At 30.7% G+C, this 15,780-nt stretch overlaps 1 protein-coding gene across 2 annotated transcripts in view; it reads left to right on the forward strand.

The window, feature by feature from the left end:
- The window catches only part of LOC126693796 (cytochrome P450 81E8-like), a 124,576-nt gene that overhangs the window by 50,083 nt on the left and 58,713 nt on the right, over positions 1 to 15,780 (forward strand). Inside the window, exons 2-3 of one of the 2 annotated variants that reach the window (XM_050389927.1) lie at positions 8,714 to 9,263; positions 10,847 to 11,727. In XM_050389927.1, the coding sequence (XP_050245884.1) occupies positions 8,714 to 9,263; positions 10,847 to 11,473 (1,177 nt within the window). In that variant the 3' untranslated portion in view covers positions 11,474 to 11,727. Of the gene's footprint in view, positions 1 to 8,713; positions 9,264 to 10,846; positions 11,728 to 15,780 lie in introns of those variants that run through there. The other variant, XM_050389928.1, reaches the window with a different exon arrangement.

Here is a 15,780-nt window from a genome sequence, read left to right on the forward strand (position 1 = left end):
GACCGTAATAGACACTATAATATAATAACTATTCCTATGGTTTAGGTATATAGTTGTTTGGTTATGTTTTTATTACATGTAATAATCATTCCATATGAATCCCTATTCCTTAAAATCAGGAATAGTCACTCATTAAAAGTATTAAATTCCTATTCCATTGCTAAATGTAATCGGCTCTGCTTAACAAAATTCCCAAAATCCCCCACTACCCGCGTCTTCTCCAAAATTGCTTCTCTTTACTCTGTTAACAAAAATCCCAAAATCCCCCACTACCCGCATTTGCTCCAAAATTCCTTCTTATTGCTCTGTTAACAAAATTCCCATAATCCCCCACTACCTGCGTCTTTTCCAAAATTTCATCTCCTTCCTAAATTTTCAATCTCCCTCTTCGATCTCTGAAATTTTATTTTCCCACTACTAGAGATCTATTTATATGGGTATTATCTTTCTCTCACCCTCAGTTGCTGCTCTCTCTTCTCAAGGAATTTTCTTTCTTTCTTTCTTCTCTTAGGTCTGCAATTTCCATAGGTATTGCTCCCTCTCTCTCTTCTTCTCTATTGTTTTCTGCTACTAGAGATCTATTTGTATGGGTACTTCCTTTTTCTCACCCTCAATTTTTGCTCTCTCTTCTCAAGATTTTTTTTTTTTGCCCTTAGATTTGTAATTTTTATAGGTATTGCCCTCTGTTTTTGTTATTCATAACAATTTCAGATTTGCCATATTTGATATTTGTATAGTTGTGAGGTTCTATGATATTGAGATTCGAAACAGTGACCTTGATCGGCTAGCCAATTTGGTGACAAAGCATATCAATGATATATATATTAACAAAAGATTTTTATTCAATTGTGCATTTAGGAGTATATGTAAGGTTGAATTTTATCAACCATCTTGTTGGCTTTATTCCGTGCCAAATTTGTTTGTATTTTAGCAATTAGTAATCCTGTATTTAGGTGGGAATTATGTAAGGGTAGTGAGAGAGAGTGTGAGAAGAAATGCTCAAGATTGTGCAAGGATGCAGAGACTCGCGGTTGGACTCGCGAGTGACTCGCGGCTGGACTCGCGAGTGACTCGCGACTGGCAAGCCGCCAAAGTTGGCACACATGTGGAGCATGCAGGGGAACTGAAGAGTCATGCTAGCTGTTGCACTACAAAACAAAAGTCCTAGGCTGGCCAGGCCGCTAGCTCGCGGCTTGAACTCACGGCTCAACCCAGTCGCGAGGTCAAGTCGCTAGACCACCCTGTTTTGAAAAAACTGACTTTTCACATTCCTTCTCACCCTACTATATATATACCCTTATACCCACGATATTCTGAGAGTTTCCAGAGAGAATTTTGAGAGAGAAACCCTAGAGAAAAACAAGATTGATTCATTCACAATCTTCACATAGAGACTCTTCAAATTCCTTTACTCTCTTCCTCTCCATTGTCAAATCCTTGAGAGGTACATTACTAAAACCTTTTCTCACCATACCCATATCTGTGAGAATGCCATTTGGTGTTTGGGAAACAGTTAAGAAGAGACCAATTTCATATTGGTAGATGCTATGGTCAAGTAGCGGAATCCGGTAAGTTAAAGAAAAAATAGGTTCGGCGTAACTTCGTTAGCGTAGGAGCTTGGAGGGCTTAGGTACATTGGGTAGATTAGGCTTGGAGGGTCTTCTACTGTTCATGTATCCCAATTACATTCTTTAATGGATTGTTTATCGCTTGGAGGGCGGCGGAGAGGTTTTACGCCAAGGGCTTCGGTTTCCTCTTCGATAACACATCGAGTGTTATCCTTATGTTTGCATCTCTCTTCCCTTAATCTTTTCCATTTAATTTCTGCTGTGAATGTGATTTTATTTGGTTTAGATTTTTTATCAATTCTGTTTTAAGCTTATGTTCATATTCCGCACATTAGTTGTTTGACATTAAGCTTGAATTGGTAATTTGTAAATTGGGGGTCTAAACATTCATAGTGTTTTATACACTAATTGAACTTTCAGTATATATATTAACGTGTTTGATATATAGAAAAATGTAATTTGTGGGGGTGACTTTAAACAATCAAAATTCTGAAATTTAAAATCAATTAATTAATATTAGGAGGCAGAGAGTTGAAAGTTATTTATTGAAGTGTGGGTCTATGTCAAAGTTATTTATTGAAGTATGAACATTACTCTCAAGGAATTTGGAGGTGGGTTACCCACGCACTTGGTACTCAGGTCATTCATATTTAATATTTTATTTTAATTATCATCTTGTTCAATTATTTAAATTGTGTACAAATTTTATTAATGGTACTGTGAATGGAGTGCATGGAGAACCAATTTGACAAATGAAATGTTTAATATGTGGAGAATTAGGAGAGAAATATGGTTTAATAATATAATACTTTGATTTGTGACTTTTTCATGTATTGTTTTCTTGAGTTAATAAAGTTTTATAGGTGATAGTGTTTGCTAGGCAAATTTTACACGTGTGAGACATTAGCATGACCATTGAAGATTTTACCAATTTCCCACCCTTGGACACGTAGAGAAGCAAAACTTGTTGAATAGAGAAGAAGACAAGTTAATTTTAATGCAATAAAATGAAAGCAACTTTATTATTAAAAAAAAAAAAGATTTTCATTAGAGGCCTCCATTCAAGATTTGGTTCATTAAAGTAATCCTCATCAAAAATGAATTTATTATAATAAGGGCATTTTAGGCAATTTGATTTAAAAATCAGAGATGGAACTAGTAACGGGCAGAGGGGGGGCCATTGCCCCAAACCCCCAACCTCCATTTTTTTTTTTTATAAAAAAAATTAGTAATATTATACACATTTAATGAATAGTTTAACAATTGAGCCCAAAATAATTATTTTTGGCCCCCCCTCCTCCCAATAAGTTACAAATTGGCCCATGAAAATGATAAAACCCAACTGGCAAACAACTATACTACAACATCTGTGTTACTGTGTTGGTTGTTTCTTACTCTTTCTTCTTAGATCCAAGCTATTTTTTTATGAGTGTTAAGATTGACTATTTGAATTTTCGTGAAAAACATATGACTACTTTTGCTGAAAAGAAAAAAAAAAAAAAAAAGAAGAAGAAGAAGAAGAAAGATAGATGAAACCAAATTACAAACCAAGTTAATGTACTTGTAGTGAGTGAGAGTGGGGTGTGTGGGTGGCCATTAATCAGTGTGTGGGGTGGGATGGCATGTGTGTTTGGCTATTAATTTTTAACTTAAAATATTTAATTTTTTTTTTTAACTTACTACTTACTTTTTTTTTCATAGGAACTTACTACTTACTAGTTGGTTGTTTATGAGTAAATTAGTTTAATTTTATGTGGGGTATTATAGAATTGAATAGTTGTGTTAATAAATTGGTGCTAATGTGTAGTGTATAGTCATTAGTATTACAAATTTTATTATATAAATTTTATAAATTCATGTTTCATTAATCTAAAGAAAATTAGGATTGAAAGGGAGATTGTTGCAAAGTTTAGTACAAAATCAACTATAGATGATTTTTGTTATTTAAAAGAATGTTGAATTCTATCTTTAAATTATTAATTTAAAATGTATTAATAAATGGTTATTTTGTTTCTCCTCTCTTTTGTTGATATTTTCTTAACATTAAATATATGCTAATTTGTATTTTAAAGAATTTTTTTATTGAGGTTTTGCCCCCCCCCCCCTAAATAAATAAATATAATTAACTAACTAATCATATATTTTTGTCAAATTAATAATAATTTATTATATTTAATATCAATTATATAAAAATATATGATAAAAAAGAATAGTAAAACACCTGGAAGTAAAATTGAGAGTAAACATGAAACTAAGAAAAAAAAATAATTGATATAAATTTTTGCTTTTGAAGTGTATTTATTTATTTTCTAGAGAGAATGTTTATTTATTTTTAATGAATGAGCAATTTTAAGAGTAGTGCTACTAACACAACACTTTCACAATAAAATCTAGGTGGCAAGTTGTTAAAGGTATGTAAAAAAGTGATGTAAGTTGTGAGTTTAGATAAAAACCAATTACAACTTGCCACTTAACCTTTATTGTAAATTTATTATGAAAAATATTGTGAAAATAGCACTAAGATAATCATATTCAAGCTCATTTCAGTAGGGTTTAAACAAAATTTAAAGTCAAGGTGTTCAAATTTTTGTTTTTGGAGGTAAAACATTTTTTTTTTTTAATTTTATCTATATTTAAAAAAAAAAATTGGCCAGTTTAGGGGGTTCATTTGAACCCCCTTGCTTGGCTATAGCACCAACCCTATTTCTAACTTGCCTAAGAGGTAACATATACCCGGTACAAGGTATAACTTCTCCTTATCCACACATTATATATATATATATATATATATATATATTATATACTATATAATAAAAGTTGGGCTTTAAAGCCATGATTGTGCCAAGTGACTACACTAAATTACAGAAATTTTTTTTAGAATTTTTTAAAAATAAATATAATTTTTTGTACTTATCTTTTTCTCCTATAATTTCTAAATTGATAAAAATCTTAATTTGATTACAATCCAAACTTTTCATCCAATCCTTTTATTATTATAATTTATAAGTTGATAAAAAATTTTAATTTGATTACAATTCAAACTCTTCATCTAATCATTTTTATTTATTTAAATTACATTACTATGTGTAAAAAATTAAAAAAAAAAAACAACATAGTACACATAAAAAGCAAAAAATAGCAACAATCTCCATCTATTCCTTTTTTAAAATTTAAATTATATTACTTCGTGTAAAAAAAAAAAAAAAAAAGCAACGTATTCAACAGCGAAATCTTACTCTTCACACGTGACTTATTTTTAGATAATTATTGTTCATATTGATTTACCAAAAAAAAAAAAATTTGAATAAAGTTCGTGGTTGCGCCAAATGGTTGCACTAAATTGCATAAGTTTTTTTAGAATTTAAAAATATAAATAAATATAATTTTTTTGTGCTTATCTTCTTCTCCTATAATTTCTAAATTGATAAAAATATTAATTTGATTACAATCCAAACTCTTCATCTAATTCTTTTATTATTATAATTTATAAGTTGATAAAATTTTTTAATTTGATTACAATTCAAACTATTCATCTAATCCTTTTTTTTTTAATTTAAATTGTATTACTTCGCGTAAAAAAACAAAACAACATAATACCCGTAAAAAAAATAAAAAAATAAAAACAGTAATGTATTCAACAGCAAAATCTTCCTCTTCATAAGTGACTTTTTTTTTTTTATTGATAATTATTGTTCATAACAATTTACCAAAAATTTTTTTACATATAGTAAAATTAAAAAAAAAAAAATTGTAAATAAGGTAATAAGTATTTGAATTTAAAGTAAATACCTTCTCTTTCTTCACAAAAAAAAAAAAAAAAAAAGGTATCTATATATAATAACGTTTGTTCTTCTAAAAAAAACATTTGTATTTGTATTTTTTTTTTTTTTTTTGGTTTATAAAAGAAAAGTTACCTTTTTTGTATAAAAAAAATGTTTTCTTTTTTCTTTCTATTCATATGGCCTGTTTTTTTAATCCACCTTTTATGGGATTTATGAGATAGCAACAAACAAATTGATTAAAAATCTTAATTCCAATAGGATTTAAATTCTATATAAAATGAAACTCTACCTCTATATATATATCCTTTTTGAAGTGAAGTTTATTCCAGTATGTGAATGCCTAAAGTCCATGACAGGTGTGCATTCTTTTTTCATTATTATTTTTTCATTTTGTTTAAGCTATTTTTCTTTAACTTCAAAAAAATTAATAAAAACTTTTCACATACATTTAAACCCAATTCATAATTAATATTAAAATTTTGTACTCATTTATTCTCTTTTACAATAATTGGTTCAGGTTTTATTTACATACTCACACTCTCATCTCTCAAAATGATAGAGAAAACAATAGGTTTATTTTTTGTTCTTTTTCTAAATTTACATCTTAATTTATAATTTGTGTTAATTTCTTAATTTTAAATTATGAATAAGTTTGATTATATTCTTTATATTGAATGTAAATTGTTGTATATAGGTTTTTGGTTGTGTTATATTCTTCGAAAAAAAAAAGAAATAAAAGGGTTTATATAAATTTGGCAACAAAGCTAAATAGATAAGCCTAAGAAATGTTTACTAATAATAGTTTTATCAGTAACTTTTAATTAACATGATTTAAAAAAAAATTTTGAATAGAGAGATAATTTATTAATGTGATTTAAACTCCACTAAAACTCTTTTTAAGGGATTAGTTTTAAAAAAATTTCAAAGTAATTTTCTAATTATTAACTACTATGCGCTAATTTCTAACTACCAAAACCCACAATTGAAATACTAATCTATACGAGATACCACTTCCAAAGATTAATATTTTAGCTATTATTTATTATATGCTGACCTTTTTTTTTTTTTTTTTCTCTCTTCAAAAGAAGGGTTTCTCTCTCTCCCTGCAAAACAAAAGGATTATAACAAGAATTAACTAGGCAGGGGTAAGACTACACCTCCTCTTTTCTACAATAAATGTTAAATTCAGATAATTTTTCACTCATATACACACGCTACACAGATGGATTAGAACAAGAATTAGTTAGATATGGGTAAGACTACACCACTTCTTTTCTACAATAAATGTTAAATTCATGTCATTTTTCATGCATATACACACACATGTAGCGTGCAACGCACAGGACTTAAACTTTAAGTTTAAACTTAAACTTGGTAGGGTGAAACTCACTCAAGTTTCAGTGCCTTCTTCCATGCTTTCAAGGACAAAAATTAAATTCTCATGTCAGTTTCTTTGTACTTCAAATTTTTAAATGTTTAATAATTTAGATTGTTCTTAATTATTAAATTGAGGTTTCACTTAAACATGATTTCAATTATTATTTTGGATAGGTTTTAACTATTAAATTTAAAGGTTTTCCATTTAAATATATGTGATTAATTAAGCCTCAAAGTTCAATGTATTGATGAAAATCATTATATATATATATATATATATATTTAGGTACCTCTACTATTTTCCATTCAATTTTATGATATTTTAGTCTCACACAAGATGCATTCATTATGCAACTTAAAAGTAAAATATTCATTTGTTTTTATTATTTATTTTAAGTAAATTAATAAAAAAATAATTTACATATAAATTTTGATTAAGCCGTACATCGCACGGGTATAATACTAGTATATATATATTATGCAGATACTATTGTTTGGATAGAAGAACTACCTAGTGATTTAGATGATATATTGTACTCTGACTTTACTCTTTTTTTAATAATATTTCGCTCACCTTTTCCTCTCTCTATATATATATAAAATCATGCATGTAAAGCCAAATGCAATTACGTACTCGGTGACGCAAATCAAATGAGAGAAACAAAAAGGCACCACATCTGTCCAAACTCCAAAACGTGAAACGTGATCTTCAATCAATGTGATGTACACACAGGGACGGACCCACAGGGGGCCAAGGGGCCCGGCCCCTGGCCCAAAGAAAAAAAAAAGGGAAAAAAAATTTTGGGCCCCCTATCCCCAAGAATTTTTTTTTTTTTTTTTTTTTTAGAGTTGTGCATCCCTCTTTTTTAAAATGTAGACTCCATCTCTTTTAATTAACCTAACCCAACTAGCAATTACACAACTTTTTTTTTTTTGATAGATAGAAACTACACAATTTAAAAACTTAATAAAAAAAAAAAAATCTTAGTCAACCAAGTATTAAATTAGTAGAATAAGATATTCTAAATGGTAAATATTTAGGGTCCGTTTGCTACATGTGTTTAAAAACTGAAAATTGTTATTTAAAAACTTTTGTGAAAATACGTGTGGGTAAAAAAGTGTGTGAAAATACGTAAAATATTGTTTAAAAAACTGAAAGTTGTTGTTTAGAAATACTCACCAAACACCCCCTTAGTATTTAGAACACAAAATATCTAAAATACTACTGTACGAAACATTTCAAATTCTATATTAAAGTAGCAAAAGTAAGTTTTGATTTGTGAAAATATTTTTTTTTTCAACAGTTGATGCTCTTAAGAAACAATATTATTTTGTATTTTTTTTTGTCTTTGTTGGTAAATGATTACATCTTAATGTATTAAGAAACAATAATTTTGTGTATTGATCTTGATTGATATATAATTTGTTAGTATTATATAAATGCCTATTTAGACTTTTTTTTTTTTTTTTTTTTTTCTTTCTTGTACTTTAAGCCCTCCTTAGCTTGAAATCCTAAGTCTCCTGTGTACACAAATGATATTCTAACACTTACTCGCTAGTCCCTGTAAATATGTAGTGACCACATGCATGCATCTTCAATCACAGAGCATCAGAAATCATTTCAGTATCATAAAAAATAAACATGGTAGCCATCTTACTATATTTGTCTCTCACTCTTGTCTTCTTTCTTGTTGCTATCAAGCTCATCGTCAAAACAAGAACTACTCAACCAAAACACCTCCCACCTAGCCCACCTTCTCTTCCAATTATAGGTCATCTCCATATCATTAAAAAACCACTCCACCGTACTTTCCTTGCCCTCTCACAAAAATATGGTCAAATATTCTCACTTAAATTTGGTTCACAACTTGTGGTCATTGTGTCATCCCCAGCAGCAGTTGAAGAATGCTTCACAAAGAATGACATAGTATTAGCCAACCGTCCTCCCACCCTATCAGGCAAGCACGTTGCCTACAACAACACCACCTTAGTACAATCCCCATATGGCGATCACTGGCGCAACCTCCGCCGCATTAGTACCCTTGAAATCTTCTCAAACAATCGCCTCAACAAGTTCTTAGGCATCCGAAGGGACGAGATCAAGTACTTGCTACGAAACCTGTCACGCAATTCTTGCCACGGTTTCGCCAAGGTGGAGCTACAATCAATGCTCTTGGAGATGACATTTAACACCATAATGAGAATGGTGGCAGGGAAACGGTACTACAGGTACGATGAGGACGTGAACGACGAGGAAGAAGCGAGACAGTTTAGGCGGATAATGAAAGAGATAGCAAGGTTCGGAGGGGCATCAAATCCAGCGGAGTTTGTACCCATCTTGCAGTGGATGGATTATGGAGGTTTGGAGAAGAAGTTGAAGAGTCTCTCGAAGAGGACGGATGAGTTCTTGCAAGCACTTATTGATGAGAAAAGGTGTAAGGAGGTAGAGGGTAACACTATGATTGACCATATGCTTTCTTTGCAAAAATCGCAGCCAGACTACTACACAGACCAAATCATCAAGGGGCTTATATTGGTAAGTGCACTCAATAGTGCTTCATCTCTTATTGAGAAAACTAGGAAAACAAGGTTTCGTTTGATTCTTGCATCTTAAAAAGCAGTCATGCAATTGTCCGTTTCATTTTTCTCTAGTAGCTTCATCGGAATTGCTGTCTAGTGCGAAAAAGTGACATTCTTAGTCACCAAAAAAAAAATCCACAATAACATTAGACTAACTAGTTACATACAATTTATCAAATAAAAACTAGTTAAATTCATATCATCATCGTTAAATGTCCCATAACATATAAACAAACAATTTTTATTTAATATAGGCTAAAATTTAAAATTGACCATTTAAATTTCAACTTTTGTCATTTCAATTTTGTAAGTTTTAAATTTATTAATTCAGTATTTTGTTACCCTTCAGTTAAGTGTTGCCGTTAATTAAGCCAAAACGACTTTATTTTGGACTTCTTTTATAAAAAAAATTCATAATTAAAAAAAAAAAAAAAAATCAGGGGAACTATGTCGTTCCCCTACCCCTGAAAATCAAAACAAAAAACCCCACCCCACCAATACCCTAGCCTCATCGATTTCTGAGAAAACAATTGACAAAATATTGAGCGATTGAGAGGGGGAAAGGAAGAGGGAGAGAACGGAGGAGAGGGTGAAATACTTTATTGTTGAAAATCAACTTTCATTCTTTGTTATTGAGAATCTATTCAAAATTGTAATTCCCTGTGGCAATTACCCAAGTCTGTCAAAGCTTACTTTTCACTTTTTTGATAACCTTAACATTCAGCGAATATGCCCTGATGAAGCATGGCAAATAGAACACATCACAAACCTGCTTTGAACCTTTCTGCTATCTCCATTAAAAAGCCTATCGTCAATAGACTATGGCTATGAAGAACTTCGGTACTCTGCAACACAGCTAGAGGAGGCAGGAGTAAAGTTTCAGGTTCGTTTAGGCAAACGCTTAGTTGACCTAGAATTCAAAAACAATGTATTGGAAATCCCACCCGTAGGATTATCTGATTTGTGGGAAACTCTATTTCAGAATATTATAGCCTTTGAGCTAACAAGTTGTGCCGTTCAATTTTTCACTGCTTACATTGATATGTTAGTTTTACTTATCAAAACTAACGAAGATATGGATTTACTTTGTGACAAGAGAATTGTGGATAATCCTTCTCCCTCTTCTTTTCCCCTCTCGATCTCTCACTATTTTGTCAATTATTTTCTAAAAAATCGGTGAGGCTAGGGTATTGGTGGGGTGGGTTTTTTGTTTTGATTTTCAGGGGCAGAGAAACAATGTCGTTTCTCTGATTTTTTTTTTTAATAACAATTTTCTATTTTGTTTTAATTACGAAATTAAAAACATAAAAAAATAATAAAAAGTCCAAAATGACGTCGTTTTGACTTAGTTAATGGCAGCACTTAACTGAAAGATAACGGAATACTGAATTGACAAAATTGAAAACTTAGAGAATTGAAATGACAAAACTAAAATTTAGAGAACTGAAATGACAAAAGTTGAAACTTAAAATGCCAGTTTTGGACTTTAGCCATTAATATATATTGTTCTATTCTAAACACCTAGTGTATAATGTGCAGGTATTGTTATTGGCTGGGACTGATACATCAGCAGTCACATTAGAGTGGGCAATGACTAATCTCCTGAATCATCCTAATATATTGAAAAAGGCTAGAGATGAGATAGATAGTCAAATTGGAGAAGAGAAATTGATTAAGGAATCCGATGTTTCCAAATTACACTACCTTCAAAGTATTATCTCAGAAACCCTTCGATTGTATCCAGCAGCACCATTGTTAGTACCCCATATGTCCTCCGCTGATTGCACCATTGGAGGATATGATGTACCGAATGGCACAATGTTATTGGTTAATGCATGGGCCATACATAGAGATCCTAAGGTATGGGATGATGCAACTAGTTTTAAGCCTGAGAGGTTTGAAAATTGTGAGGTTGAAGCACATAAGCTAATGCCATTTGGGATGGGGAGGAGGACTTGTCCTGGGGCGGGCCTCGCCCAACGTACAGTAAGCTTGACTTTGGGTTCGTTGATTCAAAGCTTTGAGTGGGAAAGGGTCACTACAAAAGAAGTTGACATAAATGAAGGTAGTGGGATCACTATGCCTAAAGCCATGCCATTGGAGGCCATGTGCAAAGCACGCCCAATCATGCATAAACTTCTTTCTAAGTCGATAGATGATGTTTGAACGATCTCCTCGAGTCACTTTTTAGAGACTTGCTTAGTTATTCACAAATAATTTTAATCATTTAATAAACTAAAATAAACAATTACATATTCAATTTGAAAATTGAATTGTATCTATATAAAGTTGATTTCTTTTTTGGTTTTTATTTTTTATTTTTTTGGATGTGGTGTTGTTTATTATTATTATTATTATTTTGGTTTGTACTGGATAGTGATTTGTATATGTCTTTAAGGAATAAGAAAGGATTTGGATAAGTTTACTTTTCATTTCCAAATTTTTATGTTAAATTAGGATATTTTGTTATAGGATATAAATAAATCAAGTTGTCTAAAATTTTAAAGTTTACTGAAAAAACACTTGTTTGTTTACTAAATTGGTGAGATGAATGTCTAGAAATTTGAGAAATATTTTCAGATTATATATATTTATATATATATATATATATATATGATTTGCATCTTGAATTGACTTTACTTGAATATTAAATTCAGTTGCATCTTTCCTTATTTAAAACAATATTATCAAAAGCAAATAATTGAGAAATAATTTTTTTAAAGGGAAAGACAATGGTGAAGAAGAAGAAAAAAAAAATCAATCGAGCTTATTCCAATCAAATTTTATGTGTGGGGTTTGTCTTCTCTTCTGTCCTTTTTTTTTTTTTTTTTTTGTTAAGCTCTCTCTCTCTCTCTCTCTCTCTCTCTCTCTCTCTCTCTCGTGGAGAGATTGTGTGACTACTAAGTGTAAAAAATGGAGAAAAACTTCTCTCTCTCTCTCTCTCTCTCTCTCGTGGAGAGATTGTGTGACTACTAAGTGTAAAAAATGGAGAAAAACTATATTATTACACAAAGCCTTGCTCCATATATACAAGACTGTAACCAATACACATGAAATGAGGTGTACCAAGCCCAATGACGAAAATAATCACAAATCAATAAGTGGGTTATTTGGTCTTCTCTATTAATCTTTGATAGGCCAAAAACGTATTGACTCCTTGTGATGAATTAATTGAATTAACCAAGTTTATTAATTAATCAAATTAGCATGCAAAGCGCGTGGTAGCACAAACAAATCACCAATTAAACTAAGTATGCAGCGGAAAAGAAATTAACACAGTGATTTATTTACGAATGGAGAAAACCAATCACAGCAAAAATCTCACTAGGTGATTTTCAGGTCACCATTCCTGAAACTCCACTATTATTACAATAAGCGGTTACAAGTAAAGGAATCCCAAGTACCTCACCAACCTACAGTTGAACCCTTACCCTAATATGCAATTAGACTTATTATGTAGTGACAGTTCCTCTTTTGCTGCATAGCTCCCAAGTACGTGACTAACCAATTGTGTGGATCCCAATACGTGACTTCAATTACCAACTAAGAAGGTTGTTAGTTGCAAAGTTCTTCAGTTCATCCACACAATGAAGATCAAGAAGATGCTTGGTTACAAAACCTTATGGTGCACATACGTAGCAACTTCTTCAAGAGAAAGAGATGAACTAGGGTAAGAACTTCGTCTCCGGTCACAATTTGCTTGAACAGAGTTTGCTCAATACTTGTGCAGCTTGTGAACTACTTGATGGCCCTTAAAATAATCATTTTATATGTTTAGAGTTAGGAGAAAAGAAGACTTAAACACATAATCACGGATTCCAAGAAATCAGATCAGAACCCTGAATTTCTTAAATCTCGATGGATAAGCTGTTGAGCAACTATCGAGCAGGTGTTGAGCCACGGGCTGAATAGCTTCCTTAAACTTTAATAGATGCAGCTGTCGAGACTTAATGAATTTGCACTTCTTAGCTTATTTCTTGGACAGACTTGATGACTTCAACACCTGATCTTGAAACCTTGTTTCTTGAAGTATTTGAACACATCCTAGAACTACCCAATTACAAGTAAAATGTATTTTGTCAAAGGATTAGCCAATAACATAAAATAGTGACATATGATCCTAACATGTGAAACACATATATCCTAACAATCTTCTAAACATTCAAATATAGTTTCAACAGATATCCAACACCTTTTTGATCTTGGTATATGAGTAATGGACAAAACTTAGGTACAGTACCTTAGGTGCTGTTCCCTATTTTTTCTCTTAAGATTCAGCCATGTGACTACTTAATTAAGGAATACACTTCCATCTTATGAGAAAAAATTCACATGACTAAATCTCAAGAGGAGAACCTAAGAAATAGCACCTAAATACTGTACCTAAGTCTTGCCCATGAGCAATAAACCTCTCAATGTTATTCAAATAATAGGGAGAGGTAGAAAGATTGTAAGGATGTTCAATGGCTTTATTATTTTCCTTAATCCTTAATTATTTACATTTGCAAATAATATCGAAGAAGTTTGAATTTTTAAAAACAAAAGAAAAAAGACTGAATAATAACCAACTTATTGGTTTGTGATTATTTTTGTTGTTGGACTTGGTACACCTTATTTCATGCATAAGGCTTTACAAGCAAAAATTGATTATCTATTATAATTTTGTCCCACTGCTACTCCACATGATTTCTCCCAAATTCATTCTTGGTTTTTTTTTTATTATTTATTTATTTATATTGATTACATTAGGTGGGTTTACACAATACACATATTATACATGTTTTAAATTATACAAGAAATGTTATAAAAACTATGAATACCAAACACCAGAAAACATTCTCAAGCTCATTTTTAAAGTTGTTATCAAACACCGGAAAATAAGATAATTTTCCAAAAAATACTTTTTGAAAAATGAATCATTTTTTAGAAAACGTTAATGCCGAAACAAACAGATTGTAAAAAGATAATAAAAGATAAACTATAAATTAATTTGGTATATTGTTTTTTCATATAATGGACATACTAATTATGATTGCTAAGATTAAATCTTGGAAATAATCTATTGCTTCTAAATACAATATCATTGTGTAACATTAGCATGATAGTCACTTCATAAGCACAAGTTCTTGTAGGGGTGGGGGGGCAAGGACTGTAATTCAAGTCTTTAGAAAGGAATTTTACATACATATACACTTAGATTAGGCTAGAGTGAGATTTTTATCTTAGATAAAAAAAAAATACAATAAACATATCAATTATATTGTTGTTAAGTAAACTTTAATTATTATTGCTTCGAATATTTTTATCAATTAGTTTATGTCTTTACTCTATACAATTCTTTTATATAACAACTCAACTCAACTTTGACAACTATTGGTCTTTGTAATTCTATTAAGAAATTTTTTGTTATGTTAACATTTGTTTTTGTCTTCACTCAAACACTCCCTTGTCCCACCCCTTTGTCTAATTTTTTTTTTAAAAATTTATTTAGAATCACCCATTGTCTTATTGTTTAATTGTCTTTTAATGTTAATATTTACTAACTATTGATTGACTAATTGGCCCTTGCCCTAATCCCCACTTAACAAATAACAAATTAAAAACACATTCAAATTCAACCACTCCTCCACTCACAGATTCGATCAAAAATATAAATTAATTGTAATTTTATTTAACAAATTCAACTCAACTTTAACAACTATTGGTCTTTGTAATTCTATTAAGAAAATTTTTGTTGTGTTAACATCTATTTTTGTCGTAACTCAATCACTCTCCTGTCCCACACCCTTTGTCTAATTTTAATTTTTAATATTTTTTAGAATCATCACTTATCTAATTGTTTAATTGTCTTTTAGTGTTGACATTTACTAATTACCAATTGACTAACTAGCCCATGCCCTAATCCCCACTTAAAAAATAACAAAATTAAAAACACATTCAAATTCAGTCACTCCACTCGCAGATTCGATCAAAAGTATAAATTAATTGTAACTTTATTTTAAAAATTCAACTCTACTTTGACAACTATTGGTCTTTGTTGTTACGGTCATATTTTTTGTAATTGGCCAATCCTTTGACAAAATGCACTTTACTTGTAATTGGGTAGATTTAAGATGAGTTTAGTATTTCAAGAAACATGTTGTTCAAGTCAAGTATTAAAGATATGAAGATTGATCCAAGAAATAAGTAAAGAAAAGTTGCTCATTAATTCTCGACGGATAGCTGCTATTAAGACTTAATTCCAAACTCGATAGATAGCTCGACACTAGCTCAATCTATCAAGAATTACGATTTCAGAATTTCCAGATCTGAAATCCAATCCAAGCTTATGTGTATGTGTGAGGATTCTTTTCTCACAATCTTAAACATATATAAGGCTTATTTTAAAAGTCGTCATATATGGATATAGTGACCAAGTACTTAATTTCTTTGTAAGAAGCCACTGCATTTGTACATCATTGGGTTTGGATTGT

Source organism: Quercus robur, chromosome 7 (genome assembly GCF_932294415.1).
Source record: "Quercus robur chromosome 7, dhQueRobu3.1, whole genome shotgun sequence".
Classification (NCBI taxonomy): domain Eukaryota; kingdom Viridiplantae; phylum Streptophyta; class Magnoliopsida; order Fagales; family Fagaceae; genus Quercus; species Quercus robur.